Source organism: Perognathus longimembris, chromosome 21, assembly GCF_023159225.1.
Source record: "Perognathus longimembris pacificus isolate PPM17 chromosome 21, ASM2315922v1, whole genome shotgun sequence".
Lineage (NCBI taxonomy): Eukaryota > Metazoa > Chordata > Mammalia > Rodentia > Heteromyidae > Perognathus > Perognathus longimembris.
In genome coordinates this window covers 32,687,359-32,714,160 of record NC_063181.1, presented here as the reverse complement: position 1 = coordinate 32,714,160, position 26,802 = coordinate 32,687,359, and the positions used below count along the sequence as shown (strand labels likewise).

At 40.7% G+C, this 26,802-nt stretch overlaps 1 protein-coding gene across 1 annotated transcript in view; it reads left to right on the top strand.

Moving 5' to 3' along the window:
- The window catches only part of Adam9 (ADAM metallopeptidase domain 9), a 79,624-nt gene extending 53,451 nt beyond the window's left edge, over positions 1–26,173 (top strand). Inside the window, exons 15-22 of the mRNA XM_048330931.1 lie at positions 5,035–5,140; positions 9,274–9,457; positions 14,266–14,346; positions 14,752–14,857; positions 17,072–17,213; positions 18,780–18,867; positions 21,079–21,146; positions 24,824–26,173. Coding sequence (XP_048186888.1) covers positions 5,035–5,140; positions 9,274–9,457; positions 14,266–14,346; positions 14,752–14,857; positions 17,072–17,213; positions 18,780–18,867; positions 21,079–21,146; positions 24,824–24,917 — 869 coding nt within the window. The 3' untranslated portion in view covers positions 24,918–26,173. The remainder of the gene's footprint in view (positions 1–5,034; positions 5,141–9,273; positions 9,458–14,265; positions 14,347–14,751; positions 14,858–17,071; positions 17,214–18,779; positions 18,868–21,078; positions 21,147–24,823) is intronic.
- Positions 26,174–26,802: the final 629 nt, after the last annotated feature.

Below are 26,802 nucleotides of genomic sequence, written 5' to 3'. Positions count from 1 at the left end.
AAAGGGAAGGGCAGAATCTCCCTGCCTCCAGGTTCTTTGGGCTGATCTCTCTAGGAAATGTTACCAATTAAGTTCTCTGCTGCCACTGGATTTGGCTCTTAGCAGTGACTATAGCCAAGTCAGCTGCTATTTCTGAGCTCATGAATAACCACTAACTCTCCCACTATGGGTACTTTGTTTATGAGCCTTATGAGTAATGAAAGGGGTGGCTGCCTACAGTTTACAGAATGGATCTGCTTGATTATTAAAGCCATTGGCCACAGTAAGTCTATGGTTATGCAATTACATATTTGTCTACCTATTCTTCCAAGCAAAATAAAGAATCAGGTACACTTTATGGATGTCCTAGAGAATAGCTATAGTGTTATAGATTCCAGTTTTGGGTAGTGCCTGCATGTTTGAAGAACCTTTTATAATCTCATCATCATTCTTTTTCTCAACTCATGGTAGAGAATTCCTGTTGCACTAGTAGGTGCTGGCTAGAAGAGAAAGTTCTGTATAGTAGGATGGCGATTGTGGGCAGTTGGGCTCCTTCTTCGTATAATTGACCTGGTTCTTTGAGGCCAGCTTGTTTCTGATAATGTATATACCATTTCCATTTTACAGTGTTGCCTATGCCAACTTCGTGGCTTAGTAGGTCAGATGACACCCCAGCTTATGTTGGGCAGCTCATGCTCAACAGTAACTTGGGGGCCCATGGCTAAACGTTCAATTTCTACTAACTGCCAGTAGCAGACCAAGAGCTGTTTCTGAAAAGGAGAGTAGTTATCCACAGAGAATCACAGTGCTTTGCTCCAAAATACTAAAGGTCTATGCTGTGATTTGTCTGTCAAAAACTGCTGAAGGCTCCACATAGCATTTTTACCCTAACTTCAAGTACTATTTGAATCAAGTGGCTAAGTGGCAGAGGATCTTACTTACATGGCATTCTGGACCTGTTGCTGAGCCTTCCTCTGTGTTGGGTCCTACCCCAAACTAGCAGCTGTTTTAGATCACTAGGTAAATGGTCCAGAGTGACACAACCAAACAAAGAATACAGTCATACATTGGTTAATGATGGGGATATATTCTGAGAAATGGACTCCCTAAAAATACATCATTGTACTAGGTGTATTAATACAAACTAAGATGACTGCTACATCACTAGGTGATATAATCTTTTGTGACTATCATTGTACATGAAATCTGATTTTGAAATACAATTATGTGGCCTGAATCTATATTGCCTTTAACCTTTAATGAGGCCAGTAGGTGTTAGGCACTTTCTGGTTATGGGGTGGCTAGAAATAATACCTTACTGTTCACCATAGACTGAATGTCTTATTATAGTATCTCACACTGTAGAATATCACTGAGATAGAAGATCCCTGAGTGTTTCTTGGATTTATTATCCTCTGTCATGTAAATGTCTTCCAATGCTTACAGTGCTTGCTCCTTAAATCACTAGATCCAATAAACATATTTTCAGCTTAGTGGACTGGTAGGATATTTTGGGGAAGTAATCAGCAGTCAAGAGCTCTGAAATTGTGACCTTGGGTTGGAGTTGACATAGTTGTGAAGTAACAAGGAAGGCATATGGCTGACCTTGACTGACCGAAAGCACTTGCTTCTCGTTAGCCATGTAGACAAGTGTGGGGAGATCACAGCTCAGCCATGTATCAGAGGACATATGACTTTGCTCAAGTAATGAGCCACATCTGGTGCAGCCTCTTGCAGTTGTAATCATCACCTTGGTTAGGCTTGTGGTGATCCATTTCCATTCTCTAAGAACCTCTCTTCTTCAGCAGATAAGTGAATTGAATGGAAATAGGATGCAAGTCACTGCTCCTGAGTGTTTCCTGCCCTGATAGTCACGCTAGTCTCTGCCATCACCTCCAGAAATGTGGTATTGCTCTGGGGACTCTATCTCACAGGTAGCAAAACTCCAGTGTCTTCTTCCACCTGACCTTCCCACATGATCATCTTTACAGATCAGGGAAGCAAAGGAAGGTACTAGCAGTCACTCCAAAAGTGTGTTACAGTTCCACGTTCTGGAGCTATGAGAAAAGCACATGTACAAGATAGGTCTGGGGGAGTCACTGTTCCTATTATGTGAGGAACCTAAAAAGGGAACTTAAAACTATTTATTATCAGACCTCCATGAGCTCTGGGCCTCAGTGACATTCTGGATCTGCTGCAAATCTCCCATGTTGTCAAGAGGATTGACTTTTTTATTTTACAAATTTCATTTTTATCATTAAGAAGTTGTTCAGCGAATTGCCATTCAACAAAAATAGTATTTATGAGTACAGTGAATTTGGATCCATGCCACTCATCCTTTTCATTGTTCTCCTCCATCCCTCCCAACCCTGATCTTTTTATTTTTTTTTATTTATTTTATTTTATTTTATTTTTTTGGCCAGTCCTGGGCCTTGGACTCAGGGCCTGAGCACTATCCCTGGCTTCTTCCCACTCAAGGCTAGCACTCTGCCTCTTGAGCCACAGCGCCGCTTCTGGCCGTTTTCTGTATATGTGGTGCTGGGGAATCGAACCTAGGGCCTCGTGTATCCGAGGCAGGCACTCTTGCCACTAGGCTATATCCCCAGCCCCTAAAGTTGTGTTTGTTTTTTTGTTTGTTTGTTTTTTTTGGCCAGTCCTGGGGCTTGGACTCAGGGCCTGAGCATTGTCCCTGGCTTCTTTTTGCTCAAGGCTAGCACTCTGCCACTTGAGCCACAGTGCCACTTCTGGCCATTTTCTGTATATGTGGTGCTGGGGAATTGAACCCAGGGCCTCATGGATACTAGGCAAGCACTCTTGCCACTAGGCCATATCCCCAGCGATCTTTTTATTTTTTAACCCAGTGCCGACCATCTTGGTCTGACTGACTCTGTCCAAATCTTAATATGTTTCTCCAGCAACGTACCACAGCCTGGGTAATTTATAGGGGACAGGATTATTGGTTCACAGGTTAGGAGGCAGGGACACCCAAGATTGAGGTGTTAGGATCCGCTTAGGTTTCCGTTCTGGGTCATTATCACATGGTGGGAGGCCGAAGGACAGAAGATAAACAGGAGGAAATTGTACCCTTTTCTAATGATATTAATTCTAGGGGACAATTAATGGGGAGAGCCCTCAGGGCCTACTCAACTTGTACATGCCTCCCCTTTGAAAAATACTGTTACAGAGACAATTCCATTTTAGCCTGACTTGGATGGAATAAACATTCAGATGGAAGCAGGTGCTGTAACATGCTAACAATGCAGTCAGCTTCAGCACAGATATTTACTTCTCCTAGACCTGGAGGTCATGAAGGCCAAGGTCAAGGTTCCTGCTCCTTTGGTTCCTGGTGCAGCTCTGTTCCTCCCTTTCCACCTCTGTCCTCGTGTGTTTGTGGAACAGAGAAATTTGTTTCTGTTCTTTTTAGCCCACTGATCTTGTAAAGAGGACCCTGCTCTCATGATCTCATCTAACTCCTAAAAGACCTATTCAAAATTGCATCCCATTGGGGCTTAAGGATTCAGCCTAGATTTTGGACTGTTCAGCCATTCAGTATATAATACATAATTCATCTAGTAAAGGCCACGGATCCTTTAGGTATGGCTGGGCTAATGATTAATTGGATACATTTTGGGGACTTCACTGGGTATTTCCTAATGAGATTGGTTTTCTCTTTATTTAAACAGCACTGTTCCTATAAACTATCTCAAGTCAGGCTGCGATCTGTGGCCTCCTATTTTTTGTATCTCCTTGTGCTTTGTTTCAGACAAAGCGGTAGATCCTCTCTAACTCCTCAAGGGGCAGTAGTAAATGCAGAATCTTTGCTTTGTGAGCCTTGGCCAGTAAACTTAGCCTAATCTACCATTATTTCTTCCACCGTTTTCCCCTGACTCTTAAGATCTGCTTTCATACCTGTGTCTTGGATTTCTGTCTGTATTAATTAGAAACTCAGGCAATCCTTTTAGAGGGTAGTGAGTCATGTCCTTGGAGTATAGTGAGTGTAGCTCACCTTTAAGGTACTGCCTGGGCTTGGAGGTAGAGTTAGCTTGATGTGTATGGCATAGCAGCGCCTCAGGAGGCAGTAAGGGGTTAATTTCCCTCAGATCTCAAAGGGAGGAGTAAGCCCCTTGCACTACAGGGTGAAAAGGTTCCAAAGAAAAGTCATGGATTTCAGATGTGTTTTCTGCCCTGGATAGTAAGAACCATGGATTTTAAGTGTAGAAATTCCATGCTGAGGTGGCATCTCTCCAGTTCTATGTGGAGAGGAGTTTTCAGCAGCCGAGGGGGGTGCTGGGTAGTTGCTGTGTTGTCATTCTGGTGAGGAGTCGTGGAGAGTTGACATGAAGGCTGGGCAGCACCTGCACTGAGCTCTGCTTTCATTACACCTGGGTGCCTTGGGTTCCCATGGTGACAGCCTGCCTTCAACACAGCTGCAGGTGATTGGCTGCTGCTCGGGAGAAGTTGCTTTTCAAAAAGCCAGGAGTGGATGGACAGTTTGTCTCCTGTCATAGGTGTTTGTTTGTTTTTCTAAATCAGTCCACTGACTTAGTAGGGATGTCTAAACAAGCATCCACACACAGTGAGTGAAAAGCAAGAGAGCTGAAGATTCGCGTCTCCAGCCTGATGTAGCCAGTTGTGCAGCAGGGGGAACTTAACAACATTGGGGGTGATGCTGACAACAACAGCACCACACCACATTGGGGGTTCTGCTGGGAACCGCTTATTGAAATGTGTGGGAGACCAGGCTTTTTATGCAATCTAAAGCTTTTTCTTTTCTTTTTCTTTCCTTTTCCTTCTCTTTCCCTTCCTTCCCTCCCTTCCCTTCCTTTTCTTTCCCTTTCCCTCCCTTCTCCCCCTTTCCTGCCTGCCTGCCTGCCTCTCCTCCTCTCCCCTGCCTGCCTTTATCTCTCCTTTTCTTTTGAACTATTGTATGGATCAAGCCAGAGAGATTTTCAGAGGAGTAGAAGTAGTTTGTCCAGGTGTATGGAATGTCATAAGGAATACTTCTTAGTTATAAATTGCCATAACCTTTTTTTCCCCCTCTTTTAAATGTTACAGAAGCCAAGGCTGCTCCAAGAGATTGTTTCATTGACGTGAACTCTAAAGGTGACAGATTTGGCAATTGTGGTTTCTCTGACAATGAATACAAGAAGTGTGCCACTGGGTAAGTGGAGACGAGGTTGTGCAGGGCTGAGAGATGGCTGTGCCAACCATGGCCCGTTTCTCTGTGCTCTTTGGGCCTGCTGGCTCACTCTTCATCCAGATACACAACTGTAAACTTGACATTTTTCTACACAAGACTGTGTGAGGACAAAACTAGGAAGATAGTTCATCCCTTTACTTGTCGGCTCTCACAAATCTGAGCTTTAGAATCCTACTTTGTTTATCCCTGATTTCTAATAAGACTCCCAACTAAATAACTTGTCATTTTCCTTTCAATAAAAGAAAAAGGGTACAGCAGAATTAATGCAGAATAACATTATGCCAGCTCTATAAAATGACTTAAAGCTTTGTTATTTTTATAATTAGCATTTACTCATATAAAAAGTTTAGCAATATGAAAATTGGAAAGATGAGCACAGTCATCCCTTATTTGAATCTGTGTGTGTTTAGTAACTGGAGTGCATTGTCTCCCTTTTGGAGTCTGCACTGCGGATACTTGCACCAGTATTTTGCACTGTGGGAATTATTCTGTATGGCTGCACATTGCTTCTACCCGCTCTGCCTCCTCAACCATCAGGCAGAGTAAGCCGCTGTAGCGAGCCAGTGCTCGCCAGTGAGGAGACAGAGCATTAACCATTGACATTTTAGGTCTTCATGCTGCTTGACCATACACAGTGACTATTTCTTTTTTGTTTTTTTGAAGAAACTTCTTTCCTTGGCTTTGTCTAGAAAGCCCTTCTTTATCATCTTCCTGCCATACCCACACACAGGTGGTTTTATTTACTTCTGTGGTTTCATTTACCAGTTAGAGACCATCTATAGGCCATACCTGCCTACCCTGGGCCTTCTCCCTTCTACCACAGGGCCGCTGCACACAGGGTTCCTTCTTGGATTGGTTAATTCTGCTCATGTCCAAATCTCAGGTCAAATAGGATTTCCTCAAGGAAGATTTCTTGTTTGACTGGAGCTATTAAAGCTATATTGCTTAACTTCCAAATAGTTGGTAATAGTCTGACTATTGATTTTGAGTTGGAGTTTAATTTTATTCAGAACATAATCTGCATATTTTTCCCTCTTTGGAGTCTCCTGAGATGTGTGTTATTGCCTGGGGTCAATGTTCCATGTGCAGTTGAAGAACAGTATTCTTCAGTAGTGGATGTGCAGTTCTGGAAATGCCAACTTGATTGATAGTGTTATTCAGTTTGCCATATCTCTTAGGGAGGAAATGGTTACCGGTTTGCTCTTTCCATTTTGTAGAGGTGAGTTAAACTCCAGTGATTTTCGTGAATTTTCTTTTAAATCCTGCAAATTTTTGCAGCATGTGTTTTGAATTTTTGGTGTAGCCACATTTAAGAAGTCTTCTTGATTAATTGATCCTTTTTTCTTAGTTATCTCTTGAATATTCTGTAGTATTCGCCACAGCGTCATTTCTTTATTTGACTACTTACCACTTTCCCTCACTGAACTGTGAGACCTTAGAGTAATACCTGGGGCATAATGCCTCTTAAATGTTGGTTTTATGAAAGAGTGAATGAAGATACAGCTAGTCTGAGTTAGAATGAGTGAGTGGAGGAAGGAACTGAGCAAAGAACTAAGGGTAAGTAGGTTAGGACACACTTGAAGCCTAGGTACATAGACTGCATCCTTTTGTCTATGCTTGTTTGTCTGTTTTTGAAGCATGATCTTACTGTGGTCCAAGCTGGCCTCAAACTTGAGAACCTCTAACCTCTGCCTCCTGGGCACTGATTACAGATTTGTACCATCGTGCCTGGCCCACTTCTTTATTTCCAGCCCTTTTTGCTTTCATTATTTTACAATTTATTTTATTTATTACTATTATTATTATTTTATTTATTTAGCCAGTCCTGGGGCTTGGACTCAGGGCCTGAGCACTGTCCCTGGCTTGTTTCTGCTCAAGGTTAGGATTCTACCACTCGAGCCACAGCACCACTTCTAGCTTTTTCTGTTCGTGTGGTGCTGAGGAATCCAACCCAGGGCTTCATGTATGCCGGGCAAGCACTCTACCTCTAAGCCACATTCCCAGCCCGTAACCATGTAATTTTATAACTACAAAAAGACATAGAAACTTCACTTGTCTAACTTATAAGTTACTAATAGCTCTTTTCTTGTGTGTGCTGGTACTGGGGCTTAAACTCTGGATGGAGCCTTGTGTTTTAACTTTATTGCTTATGGCTGATGCTTTACCACTTGGCCACACCTCTTAGAGATAAGACCCTGAATACCTACCTGGGCTAGCTTTGAACCATGGTCCTCGTTTTTCAGCCTCATGAGTAGTTAGAATTGCAAGCATGAGACACTGGCACCTGGCCCAGCTTCTTTGTAACTCATATGAGAAGCATTTTATAATAGTAACATAAGGTTCATGTAGTTATGTGAAAATATACATTTGAGATTTGGCGCCTTGGGTTTGAATCCTGGTTTAGCCACTTAACCTCTGAGAAGCTGGATAAATTATTTTACCTACACACCTCATTGTTTTCTTTTTTAAAATAGGGACAATCTTGGTTTCTTCTGAGTGTTGTTTTGAAGATGGAGTGAGTTGGTGGCTGTTGGTACTGAGAGAAGCACCTGCTTAGTCCTATGATCTTTGTAATTGCTATCATCACTGCCTTCCCATCCCATCATAGGAAATTTAAAAATCGACTTTGTCATTTCTAACAGAGTTATCAGGTCTAAATATCACCAATACCTAATCTGTTCATATTTCCCACACTGACCTCAACTTACCTTTCACAGCTAACCTCTGTTCACAGAGGATTCAGTCAGGGATTACACATTGCACTGGTTGTCCTGTCATAGAGTCATTTGAAATCTAAAATATCCTCCTTCACTTTGCCTCTTGAGGCATCGTACTCAGAACGTCGGAGATAGCTTGATAAGCAAAGAAAAGAAGAAATGAAGCTCACTTTTCCTTAATTCTTAATTTTGGTGAATCTAAACGATGTTAACTGAAGTCTGCTTTATGCTCTACATACATCGTTCTGAGGTTTTCATGTCTTTGCTTATCAAGCTATCACTGAGGTGCTGAGGATGATGCCTCAAGAGGCAGTGAATAACCTGCAAAGTATTAAAGGAACCTCCTTGCCACCTGGAAAATGACCGTAGGCTCTTTCCCTGGTACAGGGACCATAATCATTGTCCTAAAAGAGCTACCATGCAAAAGAAGGGAAAGGCCTTATTTGTGTGGTCTCTTGGGACAGTGGAGAAGGGTTAGGGAGAAGTAGATTTTAGCTCACCGAGTCAGACAGTGTTGTGGTAGTCGGAATAGGAAGTTTGAGGAGGGGATGGGTTAGAGGTGGTGGGGGAAAACACTTGTGATGTGGCACTGGTTCATAGAAGAGTCAAGCTTAAGGTAGGTGTTTGGATCCAATGATCGTTAATGGAATAGGACATTTCAATAGGATGTTAGAAATGCTTAGGAGTAAGTGAGTTGTAGTAATACAAGCTGTAGCCAGGGCAGCCCTCGTGGAATTCCGATATTGAATTAGAATATTTATGAAATTAATGCATTATATCATTAAATAAACTGTGAGTTAGCCAGGCAAAGAAGAGTATAGACCTTCCTTTGTATTTTGCAAAATTTATCACCTGAGTGTAGCTTTGTAAAAAGCCATGATTGAATGTGGGGCACACCACGTGAGAGGGAACCCTTGTGCATGCTAGTCAGTGCACTACCACTGAGTTCCCTTCCCAGCCTCTGGAGCATATTTAGAAGGAAACTTCCTTTTGCTTGAAAGATGATTGTGTTTGTATTACTAATACTACTTCTTGTGTAGTCACATTTATAGACTCACATAGTAGTAGACAACTTTACTAGTTGGAGTCTTTTGAGCCTTAGAGAAGAGACGTGGAGTGGGAATAGGAGCATTAGGGCCCCTTGGTACTCTACCTAATAATTTGCATCGTAGTGTCCTCCCCTCCTCTTCCCTCTCTCCTCTCTCCTCCTCTCTCTTCCATGTTTAAATAGCGATGCTATTGCTCTCAAACACTTGCACTCTGAGTTTCCCTCCTTTCAGCCAAATAATGGCAATGGTGTCTACATATAAACGTTTGCTTTTTCTTTTCTATATACATAGGCGTGTTTATGTTGGCCCTGTTTCTCTTGCTTTGTAGGAATGCCTTGTGTGGAAAGCTTCAGTGTGAGAATGTACACGACATGCCTGTGTTTGGAATTGTACCATCTATTATTAAGACACCTAGTCGAGGCACCTATTGCTGGGGTGTGGACTTCCACCTGGGCTCAGATGTTCCAGACCCAGGGATGGTGAATGAAGGCACAAAATGTGATGCTGGAAAGGTAATCGAAGTATTTCATTATTTACAAAGTAAAGAGAAAATAATCACAGCAATCATTACATAGAATAAGTACCTGTTCTCTTCTGGTTATAAAATAAATTTTGGGTTTAGTTTAGAAATTTTAGACACTGAAAAGACATCAAAAAGAAACTTAAGAACTATCAATCTACCATGTGTGTTTCTTCACTGTGGTCATCTGGCATGCGTTTTCCGCATTGCAGTTTATTCACCGCATGCATTTCCTTCTGTTGATGTGGTGTACATGGTTAGCCAGTTTGCTGGATTGGGACATGTAGGTGACTTCTAGGACCTGGCATGTGTCTTACGTGCTGTTCCACCGGAAGTGTTGCATGCAGTGCCCTGTTCCTTGACCATAGCTGTTTGCATCAGATGCAGCCTGTGACTAGCTACCAGTGGTTCTGTGTGAGGACATGATTAAGAAAGTAATTAACAATTCTCTAAGGATTCTTTGGACAGTGCCGTGAAGTAGGAGCTGGGCCACGAGGGCCGTGTGTGTGAGAGAAGAGGGAGCAGGATGAGTGAGTTGAAGAAGCAAACTCATGTAGAGCAGGAAGGAAGAGGGGAGGGAGGAAGGGAGGAAGGGGGAAGAGAGAGTGAGACAGGCAGGCAGGCAGCCCACACCATCTAGGATCTGAACAGGGGGTTATGTGAGATACTCACTAATACTTCTCAGGGTCACCTGGGGGTGTTGGCTTCCTCCTCTTCTCCCCTCCCCTCCTTTTCCTCCTTTCTCTCTTCCCTTCTTGGCATCAGGATCTAGAGTTTCTTAGGCAGGTAGTCTTCCACTCAAGTCACGCCCCAGGTCTTCTTGCTTTCGTTTGGTTTTTAGATCAAGTGTCTTGCTTTTGCTGAGGCTGACTTTGGATTGCTATCCTCTCCTCCGTGGCCTTCCTTGCAGCTGGGATTGCAAGCATGCATGTCTCCAAAAACATGCATGTCTCCAAAAACACAATACATAGGTTTGGCTGTTGTAGCTATTCTAAATAATGCTGAGGTCAATGGCTGAATTAAAAATTCAAGATAAACCTGATAATTTTCGGGCTGGGAATATGGCCTAGTGGTAGAGTGCTTGCCTCGCATACATGAAGCCCTGAGTTCGATTCCTCAGCACATTATATATAGAAAAAAGCCAGAAGTGGCACTGTGGTAGAGTGCTAGCCTCGAGCAAAAAGGAGCTCAGGGACAGTGTTCAGGCCCTGAGTTCAAGCCCCAGGACTGGCAAAAACACAAACAAACAAACAAAAACCCCCAAAACAAACCAGAAAAAAAAATCTGATACTTTTCTAAGGTTAGACTTTGATAACAGTGTGTAGATTTAAGAGGTTATAGTTTTACCAAATTTCTCTTTGGGAAAGCATTTGTTAGTTTATGTTCCTATCAATTGTATGTGTTTTAAGTTGCTCTTACTATAGTCAGTATTACTAGTTATAATTTTAAAGCTTTCATTGATAACTTCCTCCTCACCTTTCTCTCTTTCCCTCCCCTTCCCTTGCCCTCCGTTCTCTTTCTGCTTCTCTTCCTCACCTTCCTTATACCCCTCCTCCTTTTTTCCTCCTCCTTCCTCCTCTCCTTTCTTAGAACGAAACCTAGGACCTTGTACATCTTTGGCTAGTGCTCTACCACGGAGCCACATTCCTAGCTTTCATTATACTTTTTCTTCATTAGTAGTAATGTTGAATATTTTGCTTAAAAATTAATTTATTTCCTGAATTACCTGCTATTTCTTGTATATTTAAAGATTTTAAGGAACTTTTGCTTTTGTCGTGTGTGTGTGTATGTGTGTGTGTGTGTGTGTGTGTGTGATGTGTATCTTTTTTTTTTTTTTGGCCAGTCCTAGGCGGTGAACTCAGGGCCTGAGCATTGTCCCTGGCTTCTTTTTTGCTCAAGGCTAGCACTCTGCCACTTGAGCCGCAGCGCCACTTCTGGCCATTTTCTGTATATGTGGTGCTGAGGAATCGAACCCAGGGCCTCATGTATACGAGGCAAGCACTCTTGCCACTAGGCCATATTCCCAGCCCCGTGATGTGTATCTTTTGTTTCTTGCTTCTTCCTTTTTGTCTTAGTCATTTCTTCCATGTGTACATTTTTGTGCACTCATGTTGGTCACTCTTTTCCTTTATGGTTTTAGTTTTATTTACATGTTTATAAAGGCTTTTTTTTAGTATTATGTAAGAGCTATTGTTAAATATTTTCTAGGGGTTTTGTTTCATATTTTAATTTTAATACTTATTTCTTAATTCGACAGAATACTTCTGTGTTTATGTCATCTGATATTGTGATTCATTCTCTTTTCTTGCTGCATTTACTCATTCAGACATTACTGCTGTTGACTGAGTTCTGAGGCTGTTTTTTTTGGGACTGGTTTATCAGTTGACCTAATCCCAATTATAATCTGTTTTCATTAGAGATAATTTCAAATTACTAATTGATTTTTTTGCATATTTAGGTTCAATTTCTATTTTTTCTCTTTATTTCTATTGAGCTGACTGTTCATTTTAATTTGTATGTTTATAATATCCAATAATATAAAAAATGTATTCTTTTTTCATAGTTTTCTTGGATATTTCCATTTATTTCAGATGAACTTGAAATCATTTTGTCAAAGTGCAAAAAAATTTTAAAAGGCACTTTGGAACTTTGGTTGGAATAACAATTAACTTTCTACATTCATCATGGGGACCAATAACTTTACATTATTGAGTCTCTCAGAAGACCGTGTATTTTCATTTTGGGGTCTTTTAATGATTTAAGCACAAAAGTTCATGCTGTTTTTTTAATTAGCTTTATTTCTAGATATTCTGTATTTTTATTCCTGTCACAAATAAGCCCCTTTTCTCTTATATTTCTCATTTGTTCCATTATATTTTTGAATGCATTTTATAATATAAACACAAACAATAAACATAAATAAAAACATCTATATGTTTATATTGGTTATTATAGGTATCCCCCAAATCATTCCATTCATCACTCAATTATTTATCGAGTGGACACTATACAAACATCTCAGAGAGATATTTAGATACTCAGTACATTTATTGATTATTCATACTTTCTTAGGTAATTGTAATGTACCAGAGAATGTGGAATTTAAGCAGAAAGAAAAATTTTTAATGAAAGAAACAAAATAAATTCTAACAGCAGAAATTCTAAGATAACAGTTGTGTGTGTGTGTGTGTGTGTGTATTTTCTCCGCCAGTCCTGGGCCTTACAGTTAGGGCCTGAGCACTGTCCCTGGCTTCTTCCCGCTCAAGGCTAGCATTCTACCACTTGAGCCACAGCGCCACTTCTGACCATTTTCTATAAATGTGGTGCTGAGGAATCGAACCCAGGGCTTCATGTATAGGAGGCAAGCACTCTTGCCACTAGGCCATATTCCCAGCCCCACCCTCCCATTTCTTCTCAGAAGTTTTATCATTCATTTTCAACAGTGTTCAGTGGAGGGATGACTTTTTACTGTAGAGTCAAATATGCTTCTTTGTTTTTATTCATATGCATATATTTCTCATTTAAAAAATAACTGACAATTGTTGGGGAAAACAATATTTAGAGATCCTCTAGGTATAGTTCTGTTCAAGCCTGTGATAATGAGCAATAGTAACTTGTTATTTCTCTTATGATATATGTTCTCAAATGGTCTTTTATTCCATTAACACATTTAAACATTATGGTCTTGTGGAGTTTGTTACTTAGCAACAATGACAACAAAAATGTTTGATCTTTATTTTCTCCCCTCTATCTTACTACTAAACAACATAAAGGTGATAGTTTCATAGGTGATAGTTTTTCATAAAGGTGATAGTTTTCCAGAAAGCAGAAAAGGTTTTAGGAAATATTTGGCTGATTCTTTAGGTATTTAGCTTATTTTTCTGATATACTTTTAAATTTCAACTTTCATAATAGGAATATATCTATTTCATGTCTCATTGCATAAACTAGAATTTCTAGAACCTTGTGAGATGATAATGGTTTGTTTCCCATAATGCTTTTCACATTGATACCTCTATTAATTCATCAGTAACCACAATACTGGGAGAGAGGCTTTGTTTTGTCAACAAAATATTCTTTTATTTTTATTGTTGAAAGAATAAAACAACAGAGTGCTGCAAGTTTTATCAGCTTTCCTTTTGCTGCTTGTTTAATAATATTAACAGCTTATGAAAGCTGGGTGCTGGTAGCTCATGCCTGCAATCCTAGCTACCCAAGAATCTGGGATCTGAGGACCGCAGTTCAAAGCCAGCCTGGGCAATAGAGTCTGAGATTCTTGTCTCCAGGTAATCACTAAGAAGCTGTCTATGGAGCTGTGGCTCAAGTGGCAGGGTGTTAGCTTTGAGCAAACACTTGGGACAGTGCCCAATCCTTGAGTACAAGCCCCAGGACTGGCATGGGTGCGCGTGCGCCCATACACACACACACACACACACACACACACACCCTTTTGTGTGGTATTGTAGTAGGTATCATTGAAACTCCCTGTAGTCTTGGGATAAACCATGTGGTTATTTTAGGTTCCCTGTGAATATTTTTTCTGTATGTATTCATATGGAATGATAGACTGTAGTTTTGTTTTTGCCTTATCTTCTTCCATCACTATTTCTATGTCAATTCATTTATTTTTCTACATTTTCAAAAACATAATGTTGGAATTAACCATACCTTGAATGTTTGAGAAGCATTATCCTAGGATATAATCTGTACCGAGTTCTTTTTTTCTCTCTGAATACTTCTGTATTATTAATGTGTTCAGTTTGGCTTTGCTTCACTTAGTTCTTTATATTTATCTTACAGATCTGTAGAAACTTCCAGTGTGTAAATGTTTCTGTTCTGAATTATGACTGTGATGTTCAGGAAAAGTGCCATGGACATGGGGTAGGTGCTGTATTCTCTGTCGTGAAAGTGATACTGAAGATTGATGTTCCCAGGGAGGCTGAGATGAGAATCCCCAAGATTCCCAGGGAGGCTGAGATGAGAATCCCCGAGATTCCCAGGAAGGCTGAGATGAGAATCCCTGAGATTCCCAGGGAGGCTGAGATGAGAATCCCTGAGATTCCCAGGGAGGATGAGATGAGAATCCCCAAGATTGCCAGGGAGGCTGAGATGAGAATCTCCAATATCCCTAGATGTTGGAGGATTTGTTGATGCTTGTGAACTTTTTTAATCTTAAAGATAATATGCATATGTTTGCATTTAGTTCTTTCTTTTGGCTTCCATTCTGGAGTCGATACAGAGCAGCATTCACAATTAATAGAAGTTCTTCTTCTGATTATTTCAAAGGTGTGTAATAATAATAAGAACTGTCACTGTGATAGCAACTGGGCCCCCCCAAATTGTGAGGCGAAAGGATATGGAGGAAGTGTGGACAGTGGACCTACCTATAATGGCAAGTAAAGTTCAGAAAACCAGTGTGGCCACCTAGAGGCCATGCCCTGAGGGTGGCATCTTCTGCCTTTTCCTGCCCCATGGCGGGGTGTGCGTGTGTGTGGGCGTGTGCACACGCACGTGCTCAATATTCAATGTGTGGATTCTCCCTCCTGGGTGCTTTGGGACTGTTTCTATTTTCACCTCCTTCTTCCTTCCTCCGCCTTCCCTCTTCTTTCTTCTTCTTACCTACACTTACATGGTTCCCATTCCCATATTGTTATGACCTATGTTTCACATTACATTATAGGATATTAGTATTTTCCTTTGAGAATTCAGCTTTGGTTTTGTCTGTGCCCTACTTTTAATTCAGTACTGCTCCATTGATATTAGAATTAAAGGCACAAGGGGCTGGGGATATGGCCTAGTGGCAAGAGTGCTTGCCTTGTATACATGAGGCCCTGGGTTCGATTCCTCAGCTCCACATATACAGAAAACAGCCAGAAGTGGCACTGTGGCTCAAGTGGCAGAGTGCTAGCCTTGAGCGGGAAGAAGCCAGGGACAGTGCTCAGGCCCTGAGTCTGAGGCCCAGGACTGGCCAAAAAATAAAAAAAAAGAATTAAAGGCACAAGTCCATAATACAATGTAAATGCCCTATATGATAGTTGAGCTTTCTAGCCTGATTACTGTGCCCAAGACAGACCATAGATCTTTGATTCCCTTTACTAAGCCACTCTTACTTCTGAACCTGAAGGCCTTGTTGTGGTCACATTCTTGGAACGTGGCTAATTGCTATTCAGACTTCAAGTTTTCCTAACTGTCTTCCCTTTGCTCTCATCTCTATTGTACTGATTTTCATCTCCTCAAAGACCATGGGCTCCTGTTTGCAGTAGCTTTCTAGTGAGAACATGGACTTTCAGTAAACCTGAGATAGAGCAAGCCCACACTCAAGTATGAGGTGTTAGTTTAGCTTTCTCAGAGTCTGCCAAGCTGTTTCCCAAAGTGGTTACAGCTACCATACCTCCTATCTTGTCTGCGGTTTCATCTTCAACCACTTATGTTCCTTGTGATCACAAGTCTGAACACTTACCATGGCCCGATAATCCAGGGTCATCTGAAGTAATGTCATTGACAAATGATAAAATGGGCATATTTCTGTCTTTTATCACAGATAAGGTTAATGTCTGTCTCAAATATAAAAAGCTTTAAGAAACTGAGAAAAAAAATCCCAAAGATCAATAGAAAGTAATGATCATAAAGAAGAAATATGTCTTTTTTCTTTAGCAGCAACAAGTTTCAACTTAGAAACTAAAAACTATAACTTAGGGAGGCTGGGTATATGGCCTAGTGGCAAGAGTGCTTGCCTCATATACATGAGGCCCTGAGTTCAACTCCCCAGCACCACATATATAGAAAATGGCCAGAAGGGGCACTGTGGCTCAAGTGGCAGAGTGCTAGCCTTGAGCGGGAAGAAGCCAGGGACAGTGCTCAGGCCCTGAGTCCAAGGCCCCAGGACTGGCCAAAAAAAAACACAAAAAACAAAAAACTATAACTTAGTCGGGTACCAGGATCTCACGCCTATAATCCTAACTACTCAGGAGTTTGAGATCTGGAGGGTCATGGTTGTTTGAGGCCATCTTTGACAGAAAAGTAAGATTCTTAGCCCTAAAATAACCAGCAAAAAGCCATTTTGAAGGCATGATTCAAGTGGTCAAGTGACAGTTGGGAGCAAACAAGCTGAGTAGGTGTGCAGGCCCAAAGTTCAAGCCATGGTACTGGCATAAAAAGAAATAAATATAGGGGCTGGGAATGTGGCTTAGTGGTAGAATGCTTGCCTAGCATGCACGAAGCTCTGGGTTCAATTTCTCAACACCACATAAATAGAAAAAGCTGGAAGTGGCTCTGTGGCTCAAGTGGTAGAGTGCTAGCCTTGAGCAAAAAAGAAGCCAGGGACAGTGCTCAGGCCTTGAGTACAAACAAACAAACAAACAAATAAATGTAAATGAAGTTTACAAAAAGCAAAAAAGAAAGTGAAAAAAAAGCAGCCTACCAAATAGTTTATTATAAGCTACCTTTTATATATTGGTAGGTGAAGAATAATAAAAACATTCAGTCCTTGCTTGTATTTGTGTGAAGAAACACTGTAAGATTGGTGAGCCATCAGTCACCTGGTGTGTTGTGGGGAGGTTGAAGTAACCTGATTGAATGACCATTTCTGTCAATTTAATCTCTCTAGAAAAGAGCACTGCCCTGAGGGATGGGCTGCTCGTGTTCTTCTTCCTGATTGTGCCCCTCGTTGGCTTTGCTGCTTTTCTCTTCATCAAGAGGAACGAACTCCGGAAATGCTTCTGCAGAAAGAAGAGATCACAGACATATGAGTACTTAGACATTTTATGTTTAATCTGTTCTAAACAATGTTCGTCATGATGGTAGTAATTACTGGGAAGGTTAGCAATCCTTTATAGGATTTTATGTAAGATATATGTAGGATATCCTTTGTAGGATATAAAGACTTTTATGGTATCACCATTCTTATTAAAAATAAGGGTTAAAAGGTAGAATGAGCCAAGTGCTGTGGCATATACCTTTGCTTCTAGAACATGGGAGGTAGAGGCTGGAGTGTGAGTTTGAAGCCAGCCTCGAATGCATAGAGAGATCTATCTGAGAGGAAGGAAAAAAGGGGATATGTTAGGTGTATTGGTGGCTAAGTCATCTCTTACAGCAAAAATGGATAGAATCAGTGTGACCAGTTTGTGTCCTTAGGTCTCATGTGGGCTGAGCATTGATTTCTAATAGTGGAGCCGAGTTTTTGGTTATACCATTGGATCTTACTAGCTTCTCTAATTTTAGAGATTAACAAATGGAGTAACAATAAACCATGTAGATGTTGAAAGTATTTCTTCCATGACTTTCATTTCTTCCATGACTTTCATTTCTTCTATCAGTTCTTATAAAAGAGGAAGAATTTTCACTTTTCAGTTTCAAAGACAGATTTTCAGAAGTAATAGAGCAAAGTAACAGTTCCGATTTGTGTGTACAGAGTGTAGTGTACATAGCCTGGACCTCGTTATCACACTTGAATCCAAATTCCACATCAGTCATTTGTTATAAAATTATAAACTGAGACCACAAATAAGACTTCTGGAGCCTTGGCTTGCTTCCTAAACGGAGGAATCATAATATTACCGTTTTTGTTTTTTTTTTTAGGGTTGCTTTAAAGGTAAAATGAGGAAATACTAACAAAGCTTGCTGCACATTGCTACGTATTCTCCTTACCTAGGAGCTAGTTGTTATAATAATGGCTTCTAAATACCTCTACGCAGCCTTGATTACTCATTTGTGCCTTAGTGCCTTCCTTAGTGCTGATGTTCCCAGCGTGTGCTGAGGTTAGATTCAACCATTAAAGGATTCTAAAGTAGAACTGCCTTCCTGTGCTTTCTCATGCTTTCATTCTCTGTCTGGCCAGTCCCCATAGAGAGTCGGCCAGTCGGCATTTAAGTTTTCATTCCACACGCATCCTGCTGCCCCAGCCGTCGCCCTGCGCGTCCCGCCGCAGCTGACAGGCCAGCCCACCTGTTTCCTAACTCTGGACTTTATCATTTTTCATGACTGCTTCCAATATTGCCTATGTAGTGTAAGAATTTGTTTTTACCTATCTCTGATTTTAGGAAAATTTGAGGAGAAAAGTGAACATAGGCCTTATGGACTGAGTTTGATCATTTCTTACCATTTCAGACTATTGAATTATAAAATGTGGTTAATAACTCTTCCTATTAACATATGGTTAAAAATGTGTGAAAGCTGTTAAAAATGCCAGAAGACTTCATGTCTCCTGGTATCACCATCACTACCTTTATGATTCCATAGCAGGGAAAACGAAGCTGTGTGTGATATGTTCTGTAGAAATGGTTTCACCTTAACCTCAAAGTCATTGTGTCTTTCAGGTCAGATGGTAAAAATCCATCCAGTGTTTCTAGACAGCCAGCAAATGTTCCTCGCCATATTTCTCCAGGGGCTCCTTCCAGACAAGCTGTAAGTTTAAAATTAAATATTTTTTTCTTTACTATGTTAAAGTATTGCATGTTTAAAGACTTAAGAAAGGAACTAGATATATGTCTATATCCATATAAGATCCGTATCTAGATATAGAAATATAGATACATTCACACACATATATATTTATAACATATATATTAATAAATCTACATCTAATCTATATATCTACATTTATATCACTGGTCAAGTGCTTGCCTAGCTTGCACGAGGCTCTAGCTTCCATTTTAGTATCATAAAAAAAAGATTAAAAATGGTTATGTAGGTATAAATAAAACCTTCATAGGACTGTGAGAGTCTTGTGGGGGGAGGGACAAGTTAAAGGCACAGTAGCAAAGTACATGGCTGAGGAGGTGAGAGGAGATACCTGGGATTCAGAATGTCACCCTCCACAGGAAGGTTGAGAAAGGAGCTGGTGTGTGTTATCAAGCTGTTTCCACCCCCTGTCTGTTTTCATTGTCTGGCTTTCCAAAGACCCCCACCTCCACCCCATGCTGAACAACTAGAGAATCCTAATTGTCCTTGTAATGGGGCCGCAGGACCACAGTCACCTTTGCTGCAAGTGTATTACAGTTACTGGTATAGGGTGTCTTTGTACTGATAAACTTATATCAATATGTTTGAGCAATCGATAGTGTTATTTTATATACTTTAAAACTTGTTACAGGGCTGGAAATATGGCTTAGTGGTAGAGTGCTTGCCTTGAGTGCATGAAGCCCTGGATTTGATTCCTCAGCACCACATAAACAGAAAAAGCTAGAAGTGGCGCTGTGGCGCAAGTGGTAGAGTGCTAGCCTTGAGCAAAAAGAAGCCCCAGGGACAGTGCTCAGACCCTGAATTCCAAGCACCAGGACTGGCAAAAACAACAACCCAAATAAAAAACCTGTTTTGAGTGCTTTGCATTTAACATTACTTCGTGATCTATCCCTTTTCCATGGAGCTGTGCTCCAACATCTCACTGCTGAACTAGTCCATGAACAGCCTGCGCGCAGTTTCTGAGAGCAGATCCAGTGCTGCATATGGGGAAGCGGGCTGGGAAGGACATGCTGTAGATGGCTTCTCGTTCGTGTTGTGTGCTCAGTGACTCTGCTGGGTGGTTACTATCCACTTATTGTATGGTAGATAGATCCAGTTGCAAGAACAGAGAAGCCACCGCTTCTCTGAATGTGGAGTCTTTATTGGAGCACTAGTGGGCAACCGTTGGCTCCAATCTGAAAGCCCTCCTGCCTTGAATACACAATGCACATTTCATATTCAGTTGTACCCCATTAAGAACTCCGTTCCTCACTTACACCAGCCACCCTCAGTAAATCACCCGAGGGTGGCTGCTGTCTGTGAGGGGTCTGTGAACACAGAGACATTTCCATCATTGCCTAAGATGCTATGGGAGAGCACTGATTCGAGGCACATAGGAATTAAATCTCTGAATAGTTAAATCTTTTCTAGAAATTCCAAATGTTTTTTTTTAAGAGTTTGTACCGTAAAATAATTATATGAGCATCAGTGGTGGTTTATATCTATGTATGCCAATACTTGGTGTTATCAGTCTTTGAAATTCTTCCCTACTACATAGAGCTGAAATGGGTAGATGTCCTTCTATCATGTTTTTGTATTTGTATAAGTATATATACAAAAAGCCAGGTGCTGGAGGCTCAGGCCTTGAATCCTAGCTATTCAGGAGAGTGAGATCTGAGGATGGAGGTTCAGAGCCGGCCCAGGCAGGCAAGTTTGTGAAACTCTTACCACCAACTAATTACCAGAAAGCCACAAGTAGAAAGAGGTATGGCTCAAATTATAGAGCACCAGCCCTGAGTGCAAAAGCCAAGTGAGAATGGGAAGCCTTAAATTCCAGAGTCCTCATCTCAACAGGAAAAGCGAGACATAATGGCATGCACCTGTCATCCCAGTTATCATGGGAAGTGTAAATAGAAGTGATCGTGGTAAGGATTTTTTAAAGTAAGCAATATTTATGTTTTGATGGTAGATGGAGAGCAAAAACCCAGGGTCTCATGAATGCTCGCCAAGTACTACTAATGAGCTGTATCCTGATCTCACTTAAGCAAAAGATTTTTAAATGTCAGCATTACAAGTAGTCTGTCTATATAAGCATATCACTTGCTGTTATATAAAATAAAAAAATCATACACAAATACATTTCTGATGATGTTATTATTATTTTTTTCTTTTTAGCCTGCCCAGGCAAACAGATTTCCAGCGCCCACCTACGCAGCCAGGCAGCCGCCACAGTTCCCATCAAGGTCAGCAGTGAATTGCGCAGAACAAAGGCTAGAGTTTCTTTTGTATTTAATTCGACGTGGGGCAAAGTATTTTTTAAAGCAACTTAATTTAGAAGTTTAGATAGAACAGAATTGCAGAATGCTTTTTAAAGAACTTTGCCCTATTAGTGGAGTGTCAAAAGGAAGTGATAACTCAAAATGAACTGCTGCCAAAGCCTTTAGTGTATAGAAGAGAAAGAGCTAGGGCTTTTGCGATCGCCAGTGATAGAAACCAGAAGGGCCTTCCATTGAGCACAGCTGGAGAATCTAGGGATGTGAGAAATACGTGGAGACTAAGGAAGTGCAACAGATTGTGGGGACAAGGGCCAAGAGCAGGAGGAATTCGAGAGATGACCAGCTGTGAGACCCTTGGCTGTTGCAGGTGCTTCTACCCTTCTGCAGGTGGAATGTGAGAGGCTGGGCAGAGGGGATAAGAAACAGAGATCTTTCAAGGAGAAGAAGGGCCGCCAGCCATCAGCTAGGCTCTGTGTGGGACCCTGGGGGTCAGGGAGCAAGGGAGCACTATGCCCCCCATTGATGTTTAATTTGCCCCATTTAAAAAAAGAAATCCCAGCTATTCAGGAGGCTGAAATCTGAGGATCATGCTTCAAAGCCAGACCATGTGGAAAAGTCCATGAGACTCTTATGTCCAATAAATTACTCCCCCCCTCACAAAAAATAAAGCTGGAAGTGGTGCTGTGGCTCACTTGGTAGAGTGCTAACCTTGAGCCAAAGAAGCTCAGGGACAGTGCCCCCCACCCTGAAAAAAAAAGCCAGGCATAGAATAAAAGAAAATGAGACTAAAATCTTTAATACTCAGAATATCTACTTCACAGTCATCAAACATAGGTTTTACTATGGAAGGACAGAGTAGGAAAGACGCTAGAACTTATAGGCACAGGAAGGAACTTCCTGAATATAGTCCCAGGGGCACAACAAATAGGGGAGAGACTCAACAAATGGGACTACTACAAATTAAAAAGCTTCTGCACAGCTAAGGACATAGCCACCAAAATAGAAAGACAGCCAACCATGTGGGAAAGGATCTTTACCAGCACAACAACAGACAAAGGCCTAATATCTGTCATCTACAGAGAACTCAAAGAACTAAGCCCCTCCAAGCCCAGTAAACCAATTAGGAAATGGGCAAAGGAGCTAAAGAGAGACTTCACAAGAGAAGAGATAAAAATGGCAAAGAAACATGAGGAAATGTTCAACATCCCTAGTAGTAAAGGAAAGATACCACCTCACCCTGAGATACCACCTCACTCCAGTTCGAATGGCCTATACTCTGAACTCAGGCAACACCAAGTGCTGGAGGGGGTGCAGGGAAAGAGGAACCCTTCTCCATTGTTGGTGGGAGTGCAAACCAGTACAACCATTTTGGAGAACAGTATGGAGGTTTCTCTACCCTATGACCCAGCCATACCACTCCTAGGCATCTATCCTGAACAGCAGGTCCCAAGATATCAAAAAGACATCTGCACTTCCATGTTTATCGCTGCACAATTCACAATAGCCAAAATATGGAATCAACCCAGATGCCCCTCCACAGATGAATGGATCCAAAAAATATGGTACCTATACACAGTGGAATATACTACATAGCGATTAGGAATGGTGAAATATTGTTACTCGCAGGGAAATGGTCAGAACTCGAACAAATAATGTTGAGCGAGACACGCCTAGAACACAGAAAACAAAGGAGGATGATCTCCCTGATATATGACTGTTAAGAAGGGGTGATGGGGAGACAGTAGAGACCAGGTCTATGAAACCAAAAACTTCTTGTCAAATGGTATTTCCCACAGGATTGGGGCAGTGACCCAACATTATGTAACTAAAACCAAACAACTACTCAACATATAAAGGTCAAAAATTGACCTCTCAGTGGAATACAATAGCTCAAAAGCTATGTATGTACGTTCATATAAGACTATTGTCGACATATTATCTAATATCGACATTACATTTAAAGCCCTAGGCGAATTTTCTTGGGCGCAGGCCACGTGGCTACTGTACATGTTCTTGGTACATTGTGTATTGTATATATGTCTACCTGACCTAGGGAAGGGAAAGAAAAACAGGGTGTAAGATATCACAAGAAATGTACACACTGCCCTACTATGTAACTGTACCCTTTTTGCACAACACCTTGTCAAAAAAATTTTGTTTAATAAATTACAAAATAAAACCACATAGGTTTTGAAACAAGTGTGATAGCCGGGTGCTGGTGGCTCACACCTGTAATCCTAGCTACTCAGGAGGCTGGGATCTGAGGATTGCAGTTCAGAGCCAGCCCAGGCAGAGAAGTCTGTTAGACTCTTATTTCCATTAACCACCAAAAAGCCAGAAGTGGAGCTGTGGCTCACATTGTGGTACAGCAGCTTTCAGTGAAAAAGCTGAAGGATAGCCACAAGCTCTGAGTCCAAGAACCAGTACTGGCACCAAAACTAACTAACTAAATAAACAAGTATGATGATTGTCATGTGATTAAAAGTCAAGATAGACAATTTCAGCACAAAACTAGAAACTTAAAAAGGGAAAGAATAAATGCAGGTTCTACAGCTTCAAAGCACAGGAACTAAACACCCAGGAGACAGACTTTAGATGTAAGAAGGCATAATTCACTTATTATATTTTACATCATATAGAATACATCTGAGCCTACCTACCTTGCAGAGTCCTTCAAATTCCAGCTGCATTTCAGCATTGAAGTGGTCCTCCCATTAAGAGTACACTGAAATTCAATTTAAGATGAAAGGTAGATAAGCTGAGAGCCAGGTGCCCAGTGGGAAGTAATCTAGTGTGGTATTGGAGAACTACTAGGAATGGATCCACCGGTAAGGAGAGGTGTCCAGGAGTTGAAGTGTGAAGATTGAGAAAGGCAGGCGGAGACAGCTGCATGTTTAATTGAGAGAATGCTGTTGAAGGGAGCTGAAAGGTCAGCTACTTTTTTCTTTTAGTATAATTTTGTTTGTTGTTGTTAAAGGTGTTGTACACAGGGGTTACTATTTCAATTTCTTTTGGGACAGTGTTACCCATTCGCTTGCTCTCTCCCAGTTTTTCCCTTCTGTCCCCACTCACAAGTTGTACAGTTCATTTTCAACATAGTGCCCAGTGAGTACCACTGCTGCCTTTGTTCACCCTTTGTCCCACCATTTCTGTGCCCCTTCTTTCCTTCCCAAAGACATACAAGTATGATGAACAAGATGGAAAGCAAAGCAAAACAACAAAGAAAAGAACCTCTTGTTTCCATTTGCTGGAGATCAGTTCAGTAAAGATTATTGTATATGATCTGAGGCCCATAGGCTTTGTGCGTATGGCTAGTTTTACACTCAACAGAAATTTGCTGATTGTGAATTCCATCAGCACAAGAAAAGCACTTCATCCACTTAGTATCCTTTGTCTTTTACAATTTGATTTTACAATTGCATGTAATAACCTTCCTACAGTCTCAGTTATGGAATAATGGTAATACAAGCTAGCAATTCCTTTAGATTTTAAACTGTTATCTAAAATAATCTAAAAGTCTATGGTGTCTTTTTTGATCTGTTATCAAGTTGAGAATGGTATTATGTAAGCTTATCATGAGTACAGTATTATTGTATTCAGTCCACACACTATTAACTGTTTTGTTTTGTTTTTTCTTCTCACAGGCCCCCTCCACCACATCCAAAAATATCATCTCAGGGAAACTTAGTTCCTGCCCGTCCCGCCCCCGCCCCTCCTTTGTATAGCTCCCTCACTTGACCCGGGACTTTGGTCTTTGCAGATGTCTTCAGGGAACTGAACTTTTTTTTTTTTCCTGATATTTTCTTGAAAAGCTTTTCTTCCTCCTGCAACTATGAATGAAAACAAAACACTACAAAACAACTTAGCTACGAAAAGCAGAAACCAATCATTCAGTTGAGAAGCAGAAGGAAATGCGGTGGAGCCACAGGAATTCAGAGAGCATGATTTCCATTTCCATCACTGAATGTCTTAATCTGTCTTCTGCGACGTTACATTTTTACCATGGATTAAGCATTTTGAAGGTGGTGTTGTAATGATTCTCAAACTAAGTGTTCTGTTAGTGTAAGGTTTGTCATCATGTGCTTAAATGTAATCCTATATTTTTGACCATAACTATTTATGTAGTTTCTGGTTGAACATGTGATAATCTGATACCTATGAAAACTGACTAATTAGCTACCAATAATAGCTAATATTTTTCATCTTGCACGGATTACTAACCATTGTACACTAAAATCTTGTCTCTTGTTTGCTACACAAATAAGCAAATATTCTGTCTTCAGAAGAACACACAAGAACCACAATTAGGATGTCACCTATATTGTTTTGAAAATGAAAAATATGCTGAGTAGATTCACACACGATTGTTAGCTTCCATTTTAATGATTTTTCAATGATAAATGACTTAGAAATTTTAATTTAATACTAGAATTTCTCTTATGCATCATGTTAAGGCATGGTATTGTTTTACAATAGCATTATTTTAATTAAAGTATAAGCTTTCAGGTACGAAGTTTTTAATAGTTCTAATCAAGATGGATGTTGAGTCACAGCTATAATAAAGCAGGAGCAATTATAATATCTTCAATCAGTTGAGCTATTATAAAACCACTTGAGAATTTCATGAGCACTTTAAGTCTAAAATCTGAGTCTTCAAAGCTTGATATTAAATCATTTAGAATGTTTACATTTACTAAGGTGTGCTGGATCATGTCTCTTTGACTATAATATTTTCATAGAAATTAGACTGGTGAAAGAAAGGAAAGGGTTTCTTAAGTACAATTTTAATGTGGTATCTATGAATTATTATCTCAACTGTGTTAAAAATGAATTTTTACTATGGAAGAAATGTTATGAGCAATGAAATTTTAAACACTTAAAAGATTTTTTCATAACCTTTCATAATAAAGTTTAATAATAGGTCTATTAACTGAATTCATTAGTTTTTAAATAATATTTTGGTTTGTGTATGTATATAAATACAAATATTTACATTAAAAATACTTGAAATTCTTGTTTGTGTAACTATTTGTAATCTTATAACCTTAAAACTTACCATTTTGGGGAAAAAAGTCCTAGTCAAACTTTTGCCAAATTGTGCACAATAGCTTCATGACGAAAGGAAAACAGATTATCTTTGAAGAAATGGAAATTGTAGTTCCTGCCGGGCCAGCCGGCAGGGGAACAGAAATCCTGACTGAGGGGCGGCAGGGATACGGAAAAGGAAAAATAAAGCAAGAGAAAAAAGACAAGAGACAAAGATGGGGTACGGGAGGTCTACAGCCGTAAGGTTGAACCTCAAGACTGCAGCCAAGTTTATTCCAACTCCCAGCTTATATGCAGTTTTGGAACCAGGGAATAGCATAGGATTGTTAACATTCCAGAACATAAAGAGTCTTTGAAGTTTGCAACATTTGATTACAGTAAACACAGGACAAGGTTGATTAACATAGGAATCTACTCCAGCGGACATAGCAAGGTGGGGACATAGCAAAGCAATTCCGGACAGTAGCTGTGAACAAATGTCCTTGCCTTTAGCATATCCTGGCGGTAACAGCACAGCCAGAGGTGATAATTTACCTAGCTGCAGGTCTGGCTCCCTATCTGCAGGTCTGGCTCCCGT